This window comes from Sarcophilus harrisii, chromosome 6 (assembly GCF_902635505.1).
Source record: "Sarcophilus harrisii chromosome 6, mSarHar1.11, whole genome shotgun sequence".
NCBI lineage: Eukaryota > Metazoa > Chordata > Mammalia > Dasyuromorphia > Dasyuridae > Sarcophilus > Sarcophilus harrisii.
Genome location: NC_045431.1, coordinates 163,079,977 through 163,100,525, shown reverse-complemented (window position 1 = coordinate 163,100,525; position 20,549 = coordinate 163,079,977). Strand labels below are relative to the sequence as shown.

The following is a 20,549-nucleotide window of genomic DNA, read 5'->3' as shown; positions in this document are numbered from 1 at the left end:
GTGCTGTCTCTGAAATACCAAAGCATATTTTGCCTTTTCAAATAGCCAGCAATAGGGTTTCCCCACCTTTTTATTTATTTTTATTTTAACTCTGAGAATTATTCATATAAAATGAAGTCTGGCTGCCACAGTTAGCCATGTTTCCCAACTATAGAAGAATTCGCACCCACAAAAAAAATGTAAATAGCTTAGCTGACATTTTTAGCTCTTATCTCACATAAAGTACATAAGGCAATATTGTGCTCATCCATTGACATTTTTTAATATTCTGCCTCATTAGTCAATAAACATTTATTAAATACTCAACTATAAACCCAGTACTGTTTAGTTGCTGGGAGGGGATATGAAGCCAAAAATGAAACTTTCCCTGCCCTCAGGGAGCTTACAGTCTATCTGGAAAACTACAGATATATGATCATAAAATCTAGATAATTTGAGGTGTGCAGTGGGATGAAGAAAGACCCCTTGAAGTAGATAGCCCTAGCCTGAGCCTTGAAAAACAGCAGCTAATGATTTCAAGAGGTAGAGGTGAGAAAGAATTGTATTTTATAAATTCCTATTAAGGTTGGAAGAACTTCCTTAAACTTTCACCTTCTTCCATTCAGTTCAAGGAAAGTTTATACTATATGTTGAGGGACCACATCTCCTATTTCTTTTTAACATGATCATATTTATAATATGTCGACTAATGGACAATATTAAAGCAAAACTTACAACTTAGCTTGGCCCTGTACTGTTGTTTTTAGGGTGTTCTAGAAGTCTTAAGCTCTTAAACTTATTTATATAATAAAGTGACCATCTTATCTCTTGTGATCCTCTCTCTCCCCTGTTTGATCAAGAACTTTCTCCCTATCTAGGGTTGTGAAAGAGCTTTCCTTTATTTCTCTATATTTGTTGATGATGTGACCTCATGTATTCAATTGCTGATTGTGGCCTAGGGTATAATTCCTGCAGACAGCCTGAAATTTTTCCCAGCAGTTTTTCTCTTATAGTCCTTCCCTCTCCCATTTGATATTATGGATGTTATTATACTATGCTGTTATGTATGTTTGCTTTTCAGTGATGTGTACCTAATAATAATAATAATATGTTCCATTGTTCACTTTTTCTGTTTTTTTATTTGGAACTAAAGAGTTCCCCCCTTCCACCATAGCAAATAAACATAGTCAACAAATGAACATTTGCCATTTCTGGAAATATCTCATTCTATATTTTAAGCTCAGATGTCTTGGATCTACAGTGGATAGAGCACCAGATTTGGAGTTAGGAGCTAGAATTCAAATCCCTGCCTCCAACACCTAATACCTGAATTTCTCAATTTCCTTATCTGTAAAATCAGGGAAATAATACCTTATAAGAATTTTAAAAATTTATTTGTAAAGCATTTTGCATACTTTAAATCGCTATGTAAATGTTAGCTTATTCATCTGTTCTCTAGTTGATTATTACATTGATGAGAATTAAGTCATTCAGAATTTTTTTCTTTCCTTTGTTGTCAATGTATACTTCATTTTCTTGGTTCTGAATACTTCATTCTGCCTCAGATCATACAGGTTTTCCTAGGTTTCTCTGAAACCATCTCCATCCCTTCCATCGTTTCTTCCAGCACAACCTTATTTCATACGTGTATAAATCATAATCTGTTAAATTATTCACCAATTAAGGAACCATTTGCTTTTTTTCCATTTCTTTTCTACAAGAAAAAATGTTTCTGTGAATATTTTTGTACATAGTTTTTTTCCCTCCTCTTTCTTTGAACTAGTAGTGTGATATCTCTTTGTCAAAGGATATACCTAATTTAGTGACTTTAGAGGGACTTTCCAGAGTGTTTTTCAGAATATTGGACTAGTTTATAGCTTCAGAGAGGGGGCACCAGTACTCCAGTTTCCCTGTAAATCCTCCCAATTATTATTTTCCATCATCTTTAACTGTTCTGATAGGTGTGATATGTAACATAAGGTTTGTTTTTTTTTAATTTAGATTTTCTAAATATTAGTGGTCTGGAGCATTTTTCCATAAGGTTTTGATCACATGGATATCTTCTTTTAAAAATCATCTGCTTATTTCCTATGATTATCTACTGGAGAATGACTTTTATCTTTAAATCAGTTTTTTATATGAATTGTATATCAGACCTTTATCAAAGAAGTTTCTCTTAAGAATTTTTTCCCCATTTAACTCGTCACTTCTGATTTTAACTATTAATTTTGTTTGTGAAAATCTGAAAAGAGTTTTATGTAATCAGAACTGGTCATTTAATCTTCTGTAAACTTTTCTATCGTTTCTGTGGTCATGAACTCTTTCTTTATAATTATGTGACCTTTTGTATCTAGTTCATATATCCATTGGGAGCTTATCTTGGTACATATTATGAAATCTTGATGTAAATTTCATTTCTTAGGGAGTATTTTTAAGTTTTCCCAGCCATTGTTGAATAGTGAATTCTTATACCATCCAATACACTGTTACTATGTTCACTTGCTTCTGTAATTTTTGTATCTAACTTACTCGATTGATAAACCTCTCTTTTTGCAAATAAATCATATTATTTTGTTTATTCCTGCTTACTAAATATTTTGACATTTGATATTGCTAGGCCCAGAGGGCTTTCTTTTTTTTGTTTTACATTTCTCTGAATTTTGTTATTTTGTATAACTCTATAAGGTAAACCTGTCCTATTGAAGCTGTGAATTAATTTAGGTAATATTATCATTTTTGTCATATTGGCACAGATTAACCATGAGTACTTAGTAATTCTCCAGTTATTCAAATCTTTATTTCTGTGGAGTGTTTTATAGTTTTGTTTATATAACTTGCATTTTTGGTTACTAAATTCTCTGTTTTATACGTTTTCTAATTATTTTGAATGAAATTTCTTTGGCTTTTGTTGATACTTTTAGAAAGGCTGATATTTGTGAGTTGTTTTTTAAAATCCTATTTCTAATTCAAATAATTTCTAAATTGAATTTTTAAAAAATTCTCTTAGTAAGTCAATATCATCTACAAAATTGTCTTTCCTTTTTGTCTGGTTATTACATCAATTTCTTTTCCTTGTCTAATTACTATTAAGTAGCTTTTCTAGAATTATATAAAATAATTGATATTATTGATATCAAAAAAATTACACCAAATAATTGATATTATAAATACTTGCTTCACCTTTACCCCTATTAGAAAGACCTTTAGTATTTCTCCATTACAGAGAATGCTATTATTATTACCATATCAAGAAAAGGTCCATTTTAGACTTTTTATAAGTCTAGTCCATTTTTTTCAGTCCATTTTAGACTTTATATAAAAAAGTTGTATTAAAAGCTTTTCTGTGCCTAATGATATAATTTTAATCTATTTTACTGTTAATGATATATATTATATTTATAGTTTTTCTAATATAAAATCCTGCATTCCTGATATATAAATCTAAGTTGATCATAATATATAATCTTTTAAAGCATATTTCATTATCTTTGTTATTGTCTTACTAAATATATTTATATCAATATTCTTTAGAAACTGATCTTTTTCTTTATCTCTCCCTGGTTTAGTTATCAGGAACGAACACACACACACACACACACAAAATTTAAAGACTGGATCTCCCTATATCCTCCAGGATAGAAGTGTAAGGCTACTTATGCACCCAAACTAGTACTGATAGGCAGGACAACTTTGACCAGCTTTCTTTGTGATCTGAGCTTTTTGCTTCTTCCTAAGGAAACTGATTCTTCCCTCCATTCTCAATATCCCCAGAACTCACTATATTGATTCCAAACCACACATAGCCCTCTGCAGCTTATAGTTTCTGAGCAAAAGAAATCTGCCATACTCAATCTCCCTAGTGGTTGGGTAAGGATTACATGCATGTGCCTCTATTCTCATATTGTGTCTTAGAAGAAGTTTTATAGGATTTCTTTCTTTTTCTGTTTTTCCAAGTAAATCTTAAAATATTGGTATGATTATCTTTTGAAAGATTTATATATTTAATTTATTTGTAAATCCATCTGGCCCTGAGTTACTTTTTTTTTTATGGGGATTTGCTTTATGGCCTGTTGGCTTTGCTTTCCTTTACTTAAATTATTAGTATTCTATTTCTTATTCTATTAATCTAGGTAATCAATATATTTGTGGAATTAATTGATCAGTTATCCTCACATATATTGAACAAGATAATTTTGATTACTTATCCTTATTTATTCATTTGTGGCAATTCTGGTATTTTTTTGGTTTTGGCTATTTAATTTCCTCTTTTCATCAGATTAACTAATGGTTTAATCTTTTTTTTTTTTTAAGATGTTATTTTTATCTGATTTACTTAATTTTTGTTGTTGCCAGTTTATCTCCTCTGATGTTTCAGAATGTCTGTTTTGTGTTTCATTATGGGTTTTGATTTGTTGTTTTTCTAATCTTTTTGGTTATTAGCCCCATCAGTGATTTGTTATCTCTCTGCTTTGTTGGATGAGGGATGTAGTTTCCCCCTAAGCACAGCTCTGGCAGTCTCCCAAAAGTTTTGGCTCAGGCTAGCTTCCCTGTGCTCTGCCTTATACAGGAATCCCTCCCTGGCTTCTGCCTCTGTCTCCTGGTGGCTCCATTTTCGATGTTGGCCTGAGCTAGGCCATTTCCTCCCTGTAGAGGCTCCAAATGGATGTCATCCATTTAGTAGTATGTAAATAGTTCTTCTGCCACACCCCTGGTGCTTAGGAGAATAGGAGTCTCCACCTGTGGCTCTGTTATGGGTTATTTTATTGATTATTTTATGATATTTTATGGTGAAATGTTCTCATTTGCAAAGTTCAGAGCAAAGAAAAAAGAAAAAGAAAAAAAGTAGTTTTAAAAAATAGGGAAGAGTGACTATGACCACATTCACTATTCAAACAAAAATTCTAGCTCTTAAAAAAAAAAAAGTGACTTATGTTTCTCATTTCAGTAGTTTCTCTCCTAGTCTGAAAGTGTCTTCTGATATTTTAGGGGCAATTCCTATCTGAAAGGTTTTTAGTAGAGATCTAATGATGGGAACTCCATTTCTGTCATCCCAAGACCAGCCTAGCTAGCTAAGAAAGGAAGGGGGCCCTGCTGGTTACAGGCTAGTGAATTTGTTATCTCTGACCTAAGTGTATTAATCATAGAGAGATTACAATCAACATTATAGCAGGCTATGAATACTTATCCTTATGTAAAGGATGAATGGCTTCTTAAAAGAGTTGAAAGTCTACTATTTATACAATTAAAATTAGTAAAATGTTTCTTTTTTAAAAAGTCACTTTTCCTTCAGATTATTATTCCCTGCTCTTCCTTTCTTAATCCACATTGCCAGAGTACTACTGCTGTACATTTGTTATTGTTGGGTTGTTTTGTTTTGTTTAAGTTGGGATGTCCATTCATAAATCCAGGCCTCTGAACTATTATCGTAATATGAGTTTGGGGTAAGAGAGCTTGGGTTCCAGTCTGATGGTAGATAGAGCATTGCCAAAGCCAAAAAAAAATGCAAGGTCAAAAGTTGGCTTTATACACTCTTTTTGAGTTCAAATATGAGGTAAGACACTTAATAGTTGCGTGCCATCAGCAATTTACTAACCTTGTTTGCCTCAATTTCCTCATCTTTGAAATGAACTGAAGGAAATGGTCAACCACTCTAATCTCTTTGCCAAGAAAATCCCAAATAGGGTCATGAAGAGTTGGATGAGCCCTAACAACAAAAAAGAAAGGTTTTGTTTTTGTGTTTTTCAGTTTTCATAAGAATTTATAGCAGATTTTCTTTAATTATGACTTTATTTAAATTTAAAAATTACCTTTTAGATGTTACTGGGGACACGGGTCATTTAGTTTTGTGTCTTTACAGAGGAGGAATGGATGGTCAGGTAGGATAAGTGACTTATCCAGAGTTATATGACAGTACTCCTAGTGGTCTGCTTATCTGATTGTCTATTTGCATTCACCTCTACTTAGTTACAAGGAGGAAATGATAAAAATAGTAATTTTCATAGCACTTTAAAGTTTGCAAACATATTTAAGTGCCTTCTATATTCCTTCTTTTAGAATGTACAGTGTTGGGGGCTTGGGGCATGTTGTAAGGGCTATTGCTTAATAGCCCTTCAAAGAAAGCTCTGGGGCTTTTTCTCATATTATTAATTGTCTGGGAGACAGGGTTAGGCAGTTTGTAAAAGGAAGTTAAAAGAGACAAAAATCGTAATGTAGGTTAAAGGACCCAGATTTGAATGGCATGTTTTTTCTCCACCCCAGGGGATCAAGTTATTTTATAATTGTATATTATTTTACACAAGAGTAATTTCACATGATGAAAAGGCTACGAAGAAAAATTGAACTTATTGTGCATCCTTAATCAGGAAAGTTTGGGGATGGTCTTGAGCCAACTTCTCTTTTATGTAGCCTTTTAATATTATTTATAGTAAGTGGAGGTAATAACTGCCCGTGTTTATGTGATCCTCTAAGACCCATAAACCCCTTCCTCCCAACAGTGACGCAGAGCGCATGGTTAAAATGTAAAGTTAAACCAAATCTCAAAAGCAGAAATCTGTTTTTACGGATCTTAAGATAACAACGCTATCCTTAGAATCGGGCCCTTCTACAGAGAGAGGAGCTCCTTGGGCCCTTGTTCCTCCCGCAGACGACATGCTCGCATCCATTTATGGGGCGGTTCTTCCTAGAATAGTTCTTTCTAAATGCGGGAACGCTTGGGGATTTTTAAAAAGCGGCTGCTGCTCACGTCCCCTCCAAAGAGTCTTTTATTCTCCACGCCGCTCCTGCCCACACTGAGAAGGCAGATTGAGACAGCTCGTAAAGGGAAGCTGGCGGGAGAGAAGGAAATCTCTGCTCGGCGGTTTTTAAATAGACGCCGCCTGTGTAAAGCTGGGGCCGATTCCCTGCATATTGGGAATCCCACCGCCCCCGATCCCGGCGGGGGGGGGGGGGGGGGGATGAGGAGGCTCCCGCTCCGCGGCCAGATTGACCAGCACGGCGCGGCGGGCGGGAGGAGGCGGGGGAGAGCATCCTGCATCATCAGCATCTATCCCTCCATCCAGCATCCTGGGAGGCGCTTATCCTGCGTGCGCTCGCTCGCTCGCTCCCTGGGAGCAGCCGCCGGTCACATGAGCCCGGATTTTCAGGCCAGCTCATTAGTCAGCCATCTTGGTCACCACCCTTGCTCGCAGCCTGGCCGCCGCGTCCTCCCGGTGCCTGGGCTTCCAGGAGCAGAGGCCCGCCGTGACCCGCGAGCCCGGGACCCGTTCTTTCTCGGAGGCCGACAGGAGCCCCAAACGCCTTTGGGGGGCTCTGCTTCCCCTGCCCTTGGGCCCGGTTTTTCGCCCTGCTGAGCAGAGGCCAGGCTTCTGAAGCCAGGCGGGGTGGCCGCGGCCCAGCGGGATTGTAGCCCGCCCGGGAAAGCCTCGGGAGCCGGGAGGGGAAGGAGCGCGCGCAAGGCGGGCTGGAGGAGACGGGCATCCTTGGCTTTTCGCCCGTGTGGTAGGGGCGAGCCCAGAGAAGAAAGCTAGCTCGGCGTTGTTTATTTCTAGGGATCCAACCTTGCCCTCCAAGGGGTTCCTTCTTTGCTGCGCCGGGAAGCCCTATTCTAGTGAGCTTGGAATTTGGGTGGGGCTGGTTTGGGGAGCCTGGGTTTGGATTTTTTCTTGGTGGGGGGTGGTGCTTTTTTATTTTTTTATTTTTCCTCTGTGTGTTGTGGTCCCAGCTGAGTCATCATGTCCGCCCTGACACCTCCGACCGATATGCCAACCCCTACCACAGACAAGATCACACAGGCGGCCATGGAGACCATCTACCTTTGCAAATTTCGGGTGTCCATGGATGGAGAGTGGCTATGTCTCAGGGAGCTGGATGACATCTCCCTTACACCAGACCCAGAACCTACCCACGAAGGTATGGCCCCTACCCCCGCCCTCGCACTTCCCCACCCCCACCCCCACCATTGTTAAAGCAGTGAAGGTGAGGTAGGAAAGGGAAGAGCGAAAAGGGCTCCACCTGCTACATTCTCTTTTTCCCCCGTTCTAATCCCTTTTTATACCCCGTATTAACAGATTCTCTTTTTTTTTTTTTAAGATTTTTTATTTTCCAAACATTTTAACCCTTGCAAAACTTTTAAGTTCCAAAATTTTTTTCTCCCTCTCTTCCGCCCACCCCCTTCCCTTAGAGGGCAAGTAATCCAGCATAATATTAACAATTCTTACTGGAATTTTTTTTATCCTTTTTCCTATGAGCATCTCTTTCCAAGTTGGTGCCTATTTAGGGGCTTTTGATATCCGAGGAATTTGATGAATATCTCACATATTAATGCCACCTAGCAGTCAGTGATTTGTATAAATAGGGCTAGACGCTGTATGGTGTCAGCACCACAAAGACTAGCTTTCCATAGGATAAATTAAGAGGGCACCTAGAGGAGAGGGAGGGAGCCTCCATTTGAATTCTTAAGTGAGCTGAATAGAATTTAATTGTAGGGTTTACTTCTAGAAAGTCCACTTTGGAAACCCGCCTTTAATTAATATAAAATCAATACTGTGCATGATGTGATCTAATTAGATGAGAGATCGGTTTTACGTTAAAGATCTAGTGATGGTGGAGTTTTAAAAAAAAATGTTTTTATGTATCAAGGTCAACTGGTAATAGTGATCATTAAACCCCAGGGATTCCTTTGAGCAATTTCACTTTCATCAGATATTAGTAGCCACAATTTCTGCTAAAACATGGCCCTTGTTGAAAGTAAAGTCACCGCCAGTTTCTTTAGTTGGGCATATATAATTTTGGGGAGCATTAAGGGACTCCATTAGAGAGGTCATTGGTACAGGGAACTTACAGATGGGGAAATTCCCTACACCTATGCATGTTGGCACTCCCACTGCAACTTAGAGTATTAGAGTTCCCTAGAACACTGAGAGGTTAAAGTAAATAATTCTAACCCAGGTCTTTCTTACCCTTGAGGCCAGTGCTAGAGTTGCAGGCAGGCAACACTTGAACCATGTCTTCCTGGCTTTCAGCCAGCTCTGTCCTCTCTGCTTTCCTGTTTTCCTGTTCTTTGGAAGCCTATATAAACAACAAGGTATTTCTCCTCTTCTGTTCTCTGCTCCCCAAGGCTCCCTCCTTGAGTAAAAAGCTGCTTTTAAATTCCTTAATCTCTTTACAAATTACACTGAACATAATTGAAGGTAAAAAACTAGATTTGTTGATTTAAGTAGAAAATTCATTTCTAGCATTACTCCCATTGATAGTTTGCTCTTTCCTGGTAGAAAGTGCTGCCAGGCCAAAACTGAAATGAGAGAATAAAGCTTAGAGTGCCTCCCTTACTCCATACTGGTTTGGTTTTGTTTATTTATATATCTTAAACTCTAGTTCGCATTTTTAAGGAAAATGTCTTGGAAATTTTTGTTTTGGGGGAGGAGGAGGCAATACAGACTTTGGATTTCTTGGATGCAAAGAATTCTTTAGGGGCAGGATACACCTACATCAATATAGGTCGGCATTTGTTCTTCTATTGAGGCCTAAAGTTAATTGACTGTGACTTCTACAAGTCAGATGACTTGAACCTGGGTTTTCCTGATTGTTTTTTGCACCGGCATGCTCTCCATTATCCCACCCTTGCCTTGCTGCCGTCGTCTTCATCTTAGGCCTTGTAGGTATTTTAGAAAGTTGGTCTATTTTTAGAAATGCCAGAATTGTTCATTATCCATTTTAAAATCCTGCGAAATTCCAGGATCTTTTTCAGACACACTATCCAGAGATTTGGGGAAGCAAATGATTCTACTTTTGGAAAGTGACCAAGATGAACACAAAGTACAGATTTGTTGAGTCATAGGATTCTGAATTTACAGAGACTTCCGAAGGGCAATTAGTCCATAGGAACATGGGCCTTTAAGGGGCTATGTGAGTAGTGATCCCAGCGGGCTGCTGATTGACTTAGTTTCAAAATGTAATATTATCTACATTTTTTTGCCAATTATTTTGTTAGGTATTTCCTAATTTTCCTAATTTTCAGCAGATTGTCTCCTACCTTTTTGATCCAGTATCTCCAAGCTAGATTCTTGATTTGGGTTCATTAGGCAGTCTTCTCTCATTATTGAATGTTTATGCCAAAATACTTTTTATTTAGTGACCATTGTTTGATTTTGAAAAATATATTGGAGAGTCAATATAAGTGATGGGTTCACAGTGGTACTGTTTGATTTTTCATGGACAAATCCATGGAAATATTCCCCGCCACCGGAAGGACATGTCACAGTTACATATAGCCTGAGCTCTGAATTATGGAAATAGTAGCTAATGAAGAACACAGTGAAGAGAATGGGAAAAATGACATGTAGGATAGGGGGAAGTACCCTAAGAGGATAATTGGGAAATTGGAATTTTTGTCTTATTAAATATAAGAAAGGAAGCCTTTATTTCATATATTACAAGAGAAATGAAGGGGAATGAGAAAAAACAAATAGCAAAAATGACTTAGATATTATAGAAAAGGGGACAACTGAAAAGTGAGACTTAAAGGATTTGGGTGTAGCATATATTTTTTTCCTCTTTGAGCAGAAACTCTTCCTAAACTGTGTTGGGGCATTCTCAAAAGGGTTTGTAAATTTTGGCCCTTTGGATGGGGTCCTCTCAACCCTGGACGGTAGAACAGGGTCTGGAATGAGGCTGCCCTGGGGTATGTTATTAAAAACTTAGCGTCAGAGCCCAACCCAACCCAGAGAGTTGATTTATTGGTAGGGGAAGATGTGACCAAGGCTGTACTGATACATCTAGGTGAGTTGAATTTGTTTAGGTAGAGTAGTGGAGAGAGGATGTGGAGTCTTTTGAGACCTTAATTAGAGCCCTGGACTCATCAGTTACTAGTTGTGCCAATAAGGCTTTAAAACAAGAAAAGGACCCTAGGGATGGTCTGGGGTTTTTTGGGTTTTTTTTTGTTTTGTTTTGTTTTGTTTTGTTTTAATCCACTCATGACCCCTTTTCACCCAAGAAATTTTTATGTGACCCTGGGTATGTAGATATATAAAGCAGGAATACAAATCAAACATTTACTGATAATAAATCATCATTTTTGTGACCCTTACATTCAGTGTGAGGTTGTGTGGGGATTATGAACCAGTTAAAGAACTGGAATCTAGGCTGTTCCCTTCATTTTACAGACAGGGAAACCGAGGCCCAGAAAGGTCAGATGACTTGACCAAAGTCACACAGTTGGTAAGTAGCCATGCCAGGATTTGAACTCACATTCTTGGATTCCAGATCTATTTTCTTCTCTGAACTTTTGAGCTACCATTTATTCCATTTCCTCATTTGTGCAATGGAAATAACCATTCTTCACAAGTAGGTAAATATTTTTCTAAGGCTTACAGTGCTATGTAGATGTAAGCTGATGTTATAAAAGATACCTTCAACCCATGGGAACTTGGCTGATAATTTTGTGTAATCTTACTTGTGTAGCCCTAACCTAGAACTTACTTACATTACTTACCTCCCCTGGTTCCCTTTTGCCTCAAGCATCAATGTAAAATTCTCTGTTGAGCATTTAAAGCCACCTGGCCCCTTTCTTCTTCTCTGTCTGGTCTCCTTATCCGTAACTCCCTTCATGTTCTAGCCGCCTTACCTTTCCTACCTGGCTTTTTCTTGGCTGTCTCTCAGAACTGGGTTAGCTCTTGTTCTTTGTCCTCTGCCTTCAGATTTCCTGGCCCTTCTCCAGGATTTATCTCTCAGTCCCTTCTCTCCCTTACTTTGCATTTTACACTATCTGCATTCTTGTTTGTTTGTTGGACATTGGATTGTGCACCTTAAGAAGAGGAAGGCATGGCTTGTAGTAGGCATTAACTCAGTTGATTGTTGACTGACTGAATGGAAGTGAAACCTATCCTCAACTCTGATTCCTGACTTTATAAATTCTACACTTTTCCTCTGGCCCAGCAGTAATACTTCCTTGTTCGGCTCAGATACTAATCCTGCCTCAGATAGCTACTAACTGTGACTTTGGGCACACATCTGATCCTTCTCATTAAAATGGGAATAATAATAGTACCTACCTCTTGAAGTAGATATTTTTGAAGCATTTTATAAACCTTATTAAAGTACTGTTATCATCATTAACAAGTTACTCAGACCTGCCTCTCTTTGCTGCAGCCCAATGCTCCAGCATGCCCTCTGGGACAAAATAGATCCCACTCCCATACTACTGCTGCCTGCTGCCCTGATGTGGTTTTTTTTCCCTTCTGTAAAACTTCTTAAGTTCTTTTTAACTTTTCCTGATAGGAGAGTTTGAAGTCCCCCTTTTGCAGTCCAGTATGGTGACACTCTCCAGTCGGTGAGTGCTGTCTCCCAGAAGGGCAATCCTCAGGAGGATCCCATCCACCTCTCTCAAGTTCAAGGTCAGGTTTTGGCTAGTCATGCTGATGATACTTAACCTAGAGTAGAAGTTGAAGAAGAGATAGACACATTTGAAGGGTTGCTCCATCTGAGGAGAAGTCTGACCTATGTTTGCATCAGGAGTGGAAGTAGATGGCCTCAGGGGGCCATAATTAATAATAACATGTGATTTTCTAGCTAACATGCTGCATGAGATTGTCTGCATTGGGATCTTTCCTGGTCCTTTCCTGATTTCTGAAATCTGCTTTCCCCAATCCTAGAGGGCAATCTGACTGTTGGCTTTTCCCTTTCTTCTCTACTGCAGTCTCTAAAATCGCTTCTTTCAAATCCAGGATGCACCTCAAACTGCCTGGCTTTTGCTTTCTTATCTGTTGTAGCCTCCAAGGATATATAATTTTTTTCCTAAAAATTTCCACCATATATCCTAGTCTTTATACAAGTCACAAGCAGGTCTGGAATTGGAGATACCTCTGGTCCTTGCTTGAAGAATAATGAAGCAATCAAAGAGAAATGGTCAAGGACTCTTCAGCTACTCTTTTGAGCATAGAAAAACCTCCAATGGATAGTTCATAGTTCACGTTCCCCAATACTAATGCTTCACGATCTCAATCTGCTCCTAGAATTTACTCCCAATTTTAATCCTTCTGGCTGGACATTCTACAATTACCCTGCCACTAGAGGGCTACTTCTCTTTCCCTCTCTGTGGGTCCTCCAAACTCTGATGCTTAGATTTCCACACTGGAGTTTAAATCTCGTCGACATAATGATTCTATTCATTTTCTCATTTGCGCCTTTTGAACAAGGTTTACTGTCCATTGCAGTTTTCCAGATGTGGGTCTGATGCTACCAAGTTGCAGTTATATCTATGAGGTAATATTTGTTCTTTCATAAAGTTTTATCAGATTTTTTTTTACCAGGTTTATAACCAACTTTTTTTTTTATACCAGTTATGTGCTTTCATTGTCAATAGTACGCATGCCCTCAGATTTCTATACGCATTTGTATTCTCTACATGAATGCGTATAGAAATCTGAGGCCATGAGTATTATAATTGCCCCTTTTCCTGGATATTGTCTTCTGTGAATTCCTGGCCTCCTCCACTCACATTTCTTCCCATTTCATGCCTGCTGTTCCATGTGGTATCTTACTCAGAAATTGTTATGGCCGAGGTTTTCTCTTCTGCTTCATTTTCAAGTTAAAGCCCTTTTGATCTACAAGTCTTCAAGCAAAAATGTTTTTGATGTTCCCTTTGAGAGGTGTTTTATATCTGCCCAAACACCCATCAGGTTTGTGTCTTAAACCCTGGTTCTGCTTTCCAGACCCTGTTCTCTTTGACATCATCACCTTAAACAGCTGTCTAGTTCCCAGTTCCTGCTTTCTTAAATCCAGCCTTCAGCTAGAAGCAATGAAATCACCTTTTCTCCTTAGGTTTTGGTGGTATCTGCCCAGGACTTTATATTCATGATGGCCAAGTCCCTCTTGGTATCGGTTCATACCACTCAGAAGAGAAATTTGAATTATATCCAATTTATCACAGTATTATGTATGTATGTTCCTAATTAAACAGATTTCATTACAATGTATTCAAAAGAAAATATATATATATATATATACTTTTTAAATTTTTTGAAAACAATTTTTGAACATAGGGATATATTGTAATTTCAGGGTAGAAATAACAGCTGGTGGTTTTCTGAAACATTGGTATCAATCTCAAATAGAAAGGAAAGGGGCCACAAATTGGTTTATCCCTTTGGGCAAATGTTGATTTAGTTTTAAAATGTAATATTATTTCTGTTCTAATGTATTTTATGTATTTTTATTTTATCTTCATTTATTCTTATTTGTTTTGTTAAATATTTTCCAATTATGTTTTAATCTGAACTCTGGTCTGTTTGATACTACCAAATAGTCTGTGAATTTTTGTTATTTGTTTTTGTGAATGTGAAAAATGGGGAAATTTTGACCTTTAAAGAGCCATACAATAATTATAGTAGTAAAACCATTGCTGAGATAAAAACTGAGGTCAACATGAATTAATGAAGTTTTTATGAACTTTTTGCTAGTTTGAACCTGATTTTCAATTGGATTTCTTGGAGTAAAATTTTCTCGGTGTGACATGGGGGTGGAGGAAGAAATCTTCATTATTGGGATTTCATAGTGAGTGATGCTTTGGGTGTTTTTTCTCCCAAAACAGTCAGAATGGTGTAGTGAACGAACAAAGTACCTTGGTTTTAGAATTAGAAGGCCTGCGTTCATATCCCAGCAATACCACTTGACTACCTGGTCAAGACTCTTTAACCTATCTGGAGCTCAATTTCCTCATCTGTAAAATGAGGAATTGGACAAAATGACTTCTGAGGTTCCTTCCAGCTCTCTCTAATACCAGGGGACAGGGCTAGTCACTCCTCCCAAGGACGAGCCTGTCCAGTTTCAGCAGGGCACCCCCAAGGAAGTGGTGTCTGCCAGGTGAGTCAAACCACTGGCACCATCCCCCTTCACACCCAGAAGAGATAGCTCCAGAGCCTTGGGAATAGCAGTTCTTCCCAGACCCTGCAACCATCAGGGGACTGGGGAGAAGGCTGACCCCCTTCTTCCCACTCTACAAACCATGTGCCACAGATGGGCAAGTGTTCCCACCAATCGTGTTCAGGACCCTGATGGAGATGGGGACTGCCAGTAGCAGTGGATGTTTCAATCACAGCTACTGAAGACCCTGAAAAGAATTCTTACCTACCACAGTCACCAACATCAAATGGAAATAGTTAGCTTGTTATCAGTGAAAAGCATGTTAACAGAAGAGGCATGAGGGACTTCTTTCCTACCATCCTCAAGGGCCTGGGACTCACTATCTACCTTGTACCTGCACCTTTCCCTCCCACAAGAATATGAACTTCTGGAGAGCATGGACTGTCTTCCTTTTCTATGTGTATCCCCACAGGCTTAATAAAATGCCTTTTCATTCATTCTTCATATAGTCCTATGATCTTTTGTGTTAGCAAATGATAAACCAGAAAACTTCAACTGGGATGATTTAGTCACTCAATTAGTCCTTTAGATTTAATTGGCAATTTGTATGTTGGGGGGGGAGGGAAAGCTTAAGTTTTTTTTTTCCCCCCCCAAATTCCTTTTAAGGTGCTGGTAAAGAATGAAATACTGAAACATCTTGGTATCAGTAATGATAATTGTATTGCTTTTGAAAAGACAAAAGTATATTGTGTTCTTCCATTCAAAAGGAGGTGTAGTGTTAGAAATCGGGTTCCATGTTTATCCTATTGGTCCTCATTGTTCTCCTTAAAACTGGGCAATCCTCAAGTTTTTTTCTTGACCCCCTTTTTACAGCTTCTACCTTGGAAGTATCATCTATTCATTAATGCCTTGTCACCTTAATACTGTCAGTTGCTACATCTGTCTTTCTAGCCATGATCCTTAGCCTTTTATTTTCCATTGACTGTGTCCCCACTTGGAGGTCTCAATAACTTCCTTAAGTCAGTATTCCTCGAACTCAACGTCTTTTCTTCCTCTTTCTCCCAGATTCACCTTTGTTTCTGATGAATGATACCAGCTTCTCCCCATTTTCCTCCACTTGAAACCTTGATATGGTCTTCAGCTCTTTTCTTTCTCTAACATTCCACCATACTCTTCTTTCCTTAGTCTTTGTTGTTTCTTACCCTGATTATTTAGTGACAGTTAAATTTTGAGTGAACTCAAAGTTCTCCATAACCTCTAGTCTCTTACCTTATTTAAGACATTCTTTGTACTGGTGCTGTGTATAATCTTAATTTCATTGTTCTGTATGTCTCACTTCTGTTCAAAAAAACCTATGGTTTTTGATATTATTAGTAATATAGGCTTAAGATAAGCAAGAATGGCTTTGGGAAACGTGTGAATTGATGAACATGCTTACACAAACATTGTTGAATAAAGTCTGTGATGCTGGCATCAAGAGTGTGTCGAAATGGGATAGGTAATGGAATTCAGTTTAATTACGGGACTGTTGCCCAATATGAGCATGTCATGTCATGTTTGACCTATATAGAAAAAGGAATGCCAGTGTGAATGGGAGTAAACAGTGTCCTGAAGATCCTGAGTCTTACCAGTGGGAACATGTAAAAAGAGCACTGGGGTTGTGGTCAAAGAATCACAGAATTATCAGATCTCAACAGTCTAGGTAGTCCAACTTCTACCAAAAAGAAATCCACAGAAAGAGTGAGGATGACTCTCCTCCAAGAATAGGGAGACTTGTCTGTAACCTGTTGAAGCCACTTGGGGAGAATCTCTTTAATTTTTAAGAAGCTAGCTTAAATCCATTTCTTTGAAATTTCCATCTGGCAAAGGTGGTCCCAAATTCTGAAGATATGCATTTCAACCTTTGGTACTACTTGGGTGAATTTGGATAAACTGCTTACATAAAGGTCAAATTTTCCTTGTTTTAAAATAAAAGTCTAGAGTCTTTTCTAGTCCAAGTCTTGGAATTTCTCAGAAAGTCAATCCTTGCTCTCAAGGACTTTATTAAATAGTTTAATGAAGGAGCTTGAATAAATAAGTTTTGCAGTTTAAATTTGGGGGGAGAGGAGGGAGGAGGTAGGGCTGAAGAGGGAGAAAGAAAGCAAGGTACTGAGGACTTAAAGCCAAGCTTTGCTAGCTCTTGATTCTTCCTCTCCATTCTTTTTTCTTTTTTTGGGGGGGGGGGTTACAAAAATTTAGTTACTTAAAGAAGTAAGATAATAAAAGCACAGCAAGATTATAAAACACAAGATTAGCCTGAGGCTATGCTCTCGGGTCTGAGGCCTGAGCATAGGTATTGTAATAAGGAAGGAGGATGTTAAGAGCAGGTCTGAAGTTCGATTGATGAAATGGAAATTATGAGTCACTCAGGGGTGGGGGGCTGCTGTTAGATGAGGCCAAGAGGAAAGGATGAGTATTTTTAATGAGCAGTTGGTTGTTAATTTGCAGCTCCCAATAACTGGTATTTGTGGCTTTTTCCACTCTTATCTACAAGAGTCACTTCCAAAGAAAGGCTATAAAATCAAAACCACCTGCAACCTAAAGTCTAGGATTTTAAGATCCATTTCAGCCAACCCCCTCTTACAGGGACCAGAGCCCTAATTGACTAGCACTTGGAGAGTAATTATTGTTTGATTGTCTCAGGTTCTTCAGCTGGTGGGTAGTTAACTCTAGGTTGGAATTGAAAACTGATTCCCATTCTAGCGTTCCCGACTCCCCCATAATCTAAGGCATTTAAATTTCTGTCATTCAAATGAGCATATGAATTCTCTAGTTCCTATTATTAGTAAAATAAGTGCAAAATCATCAGGAAGTCTTTGAACATAAATATTGAACTTATACTTAATAGTAAAAGTGAACTATATGTAATAGATTCAGAGCTTTGTGAAGTGCCATGAGCATTAAACAAGCATTTAATAAAATGCCTCCTTTGCAAATCGGCTACAGTGCTAGACAATAATTAATAATAGCTAGCGTTTATATGGCTGTGTGCCAGGCACTGTGCTAACCTCTGTATAGGTATTGTCCCCTTTGATCTGTCCTAGCAGGTAGGTGCAATTTGTAGTTGTCATTTTACAGTCGTGGCTTATTCTCTGTGACCCCATTTGAGGTTTTCTTGGCAAAGATAACTAGAGTAGTTTGTCATCTCCAACTCATTTTACAGATGAGGAACTGAGGCAAAAAGAGCTAAGTGACCTGTCTAGGGACATAAAGGTAGTAAGTGTCTGGGGACACAGTTGAACTCAGGGAAATGAGTCTTCCTGACTGACCCTATCCACTGTGCTGCCTAGCTGTCCATGGTGCTATTATGCCTATTTTGCAGATGAGGAAACTGAGGCAAATAAGAGACCTTGTCCAGGGTTACACAACCAGATGTGTTTGAGGCCAGATTTGAGCTCTTTCAATCTATTAAGGATATAAAGATAAAGACTGACTACCTTACATTCTTTCACTAATGTATCCATATAAAAGCAAAATATATAAAAGATATGGTAATTTTTTTTCCTGAGAATGGGAGGTTAGGAAACAATTGTAAGGCTAAAGGGTAGCCTTTAAAGAAAGGTCTTTAAGAGATGGGGTTCCAAGAGGTGAGAAAGGAATGCCTCTCTATTAGCACAGTACCTGCCACATATGAGCATCAATATATGTAGACTGACTGACATTGAATCCAAGAAGGTGGGGAGGGGACGGTAGCTTGTGCAAAGACCCTGAGAATTTTGTATAGGAAGTAGCAAGGACAATTTGGCCCAACTATATGATGGAATTATGTTGCATAATCAGAATTTATAGCTGCCATAATAGGCCACATTTTATAGGTAAAAATCCATGACAGCAGGAAAATCAAGCTATTTAGAGGAAGTTTTAAGTGAATTATTAAAGGAAATACTCAGTGAATAAAGCAGATAATTCATGGTATTTGTTTTATGTATGAAGAACTTAATTAAAGCAGGGCACAATGAGGTATGGGGTGGCTTTATTTATATTGGAAAGTTTGATTCTTGGTATCTCTGCTCTTCTGGATCAGAAAAGAGAGATTTTACAACTATTTGTTCCTTGGATTAGATTCTTGTGAGAGAAAAAAATTTTTTAGGAATTAAAAGTCAATCCTGTCTTGGTAATCCTTATTTAAAGGGAGAAAAAGAAAAAAGGAATGGAGAATAGATAAACCCTTAGGATCTTTCTTCATAATATCTCAGGAATATTATTTTCTTGGGGAGGATGAGTCTGGATAAAGTCACCTTTATCTTTCTAAATTACCCAAGGTAGGGTTCCTGGAATATGTGGGACTGCCAGCCAAGATAGGGGAGTTTCAAGGTCATAGGCCATTTTATCTACAGTAAGAAGGGTTCTGATTTCAGGCTCCTGGTAGTTTTAGTTGAGTTATACTATATTGTCACCAGATACTTCCCAGTGCCTTTTAGACTTTGTAAGGTACTTGTTTCATTAGCACAGCCTGGGGAGTAGTGTTCTTTGTTGCCTGCTGGATCTTCATGAGGCATTTCTAACCTTGCTGCCCCTGCTCATATTAACTTATGCCTCAGGAATAAGATGGGAAGTCTCAGGTACAAGAGGATTCTGGAAGGATCCCCAGTTAAAAACTTTGAAATGAACTTTTGAAGTGTATTCATCATCCCTTTAAAAAAAACTTAGGACAAGTTTCAGTGATTTGTGAACAGCAACACTTAAAATTGACCCCTGTTAACACCATTCCCAATTCCTCTGTTTTCTTCTTGCCATTGATGCCTGACCAATACTTGTGATTTGTAATTGATTTGGGCACTTAAAAAAAACCTTGCACCCTTTGTGTAAGTATAGGAAAAAGGAACTTTTATTAAAACTAAATCTATACTTTTTTTTTTTTCCCCGGAAATCTAGGGTTACAACCCGTGTTTTTCTGTATCCTTTGGTGGGTGTCAACCTCTAGTGTTAGTAATTTATCCTAGATTTGAGCAAGATTAAAATGAAATTTCGGAAGTATTTAACAAAATAAATAAAAATACATTACAACATAATGTTAATTTGTGACTTTCTAAGTTGAATCTGGGTCAGCCAATATGAATTTTCATCTACTTTAAGAAAAGCCTTCTCATTTTTCTCCAGCTAAGTAGGTTATCTGTGTTTCATGTAATCCTCAGGAAGGTACTCTATCATGAGGCATTATTAACTTTCTCATTAAAAATAAAAATACATCATGGCTTCTCTATATCTTTTTTAGGTAGCAAAGCATGTTTTTATTATATGCTCAAAGAATTAGGTTTGTTTAATGTAAAGTCCTTGAGAACAAGGCCTGCATCTATTTTGTGTGTGTCTGAATACATACATTTATGTATGCAGGTATACAAGCATATGCATTGCATATTGATGGGGGGGAGGGGGTCAGAAGCATAACTGAAAGATGCTTCCTTTGCCTAATTGCCTTTTGCCTTGCCCACACCTTTCTTTCATAAGCATTTCAAGATGGTTCTACCTTCTGCCAAATTTTTTTTTTGAGAACTGGGTTTTGTTTTGTTTTTTGTACCTTTGTTTTAAATGACTTTTTTTTTTTTTTTAAGTCTTGAGTTTCTTCACTTATGTCTCTGGCTGCTGGGAATTTTTTAGATCTCTGAAATATTCCCTTATCCTTTCTCTTTCCCATCCCAGAGAGGCATTCTGTGTGTGTGTGTGTGTGTGTGTGT

At 38.1% G+C, this 20,549-nt stretch overlaps 1 protein-coding gene across 8 annotated transcripts in view; it reads left to right on the top strand.

Annotated features, from left to right (window-relative positions):
• RUFY3 (RUN and FYVE domain containing 3) overlaps positions 1–20,549 on the top strand; it is a 127,749-nt gene that overhangs the window by 10,820 nt on the left and 96,380 nt on the right. The window contains exons 1-2 of one of the 8 annotated variants that reach the window (XM_031943922.1): positions 7,017–7,585; positions 7,700–7,887. The exons of 3 other annotated variants lie outside the window; for them this stretch is intronic. In XM_031943922.1, the coding sequence (XP_031799782.1) occupies positions 7,710–7,887 (178 nt within the window). In that variant the 5' untranslated portion in view covers positions 7,017–7,585; positions 7,700–7,709. Of the gene's footprint in view, positions 1–7,016; positions 7,586–7,699; positions 7,888–20,549 lie in introns of those variants that run through there. 4 more of the 8 variants (XM_012551941.3, XM_031943927.1, XM_031943928.1 and 1 more) reach the window with 4 other exon arrangements.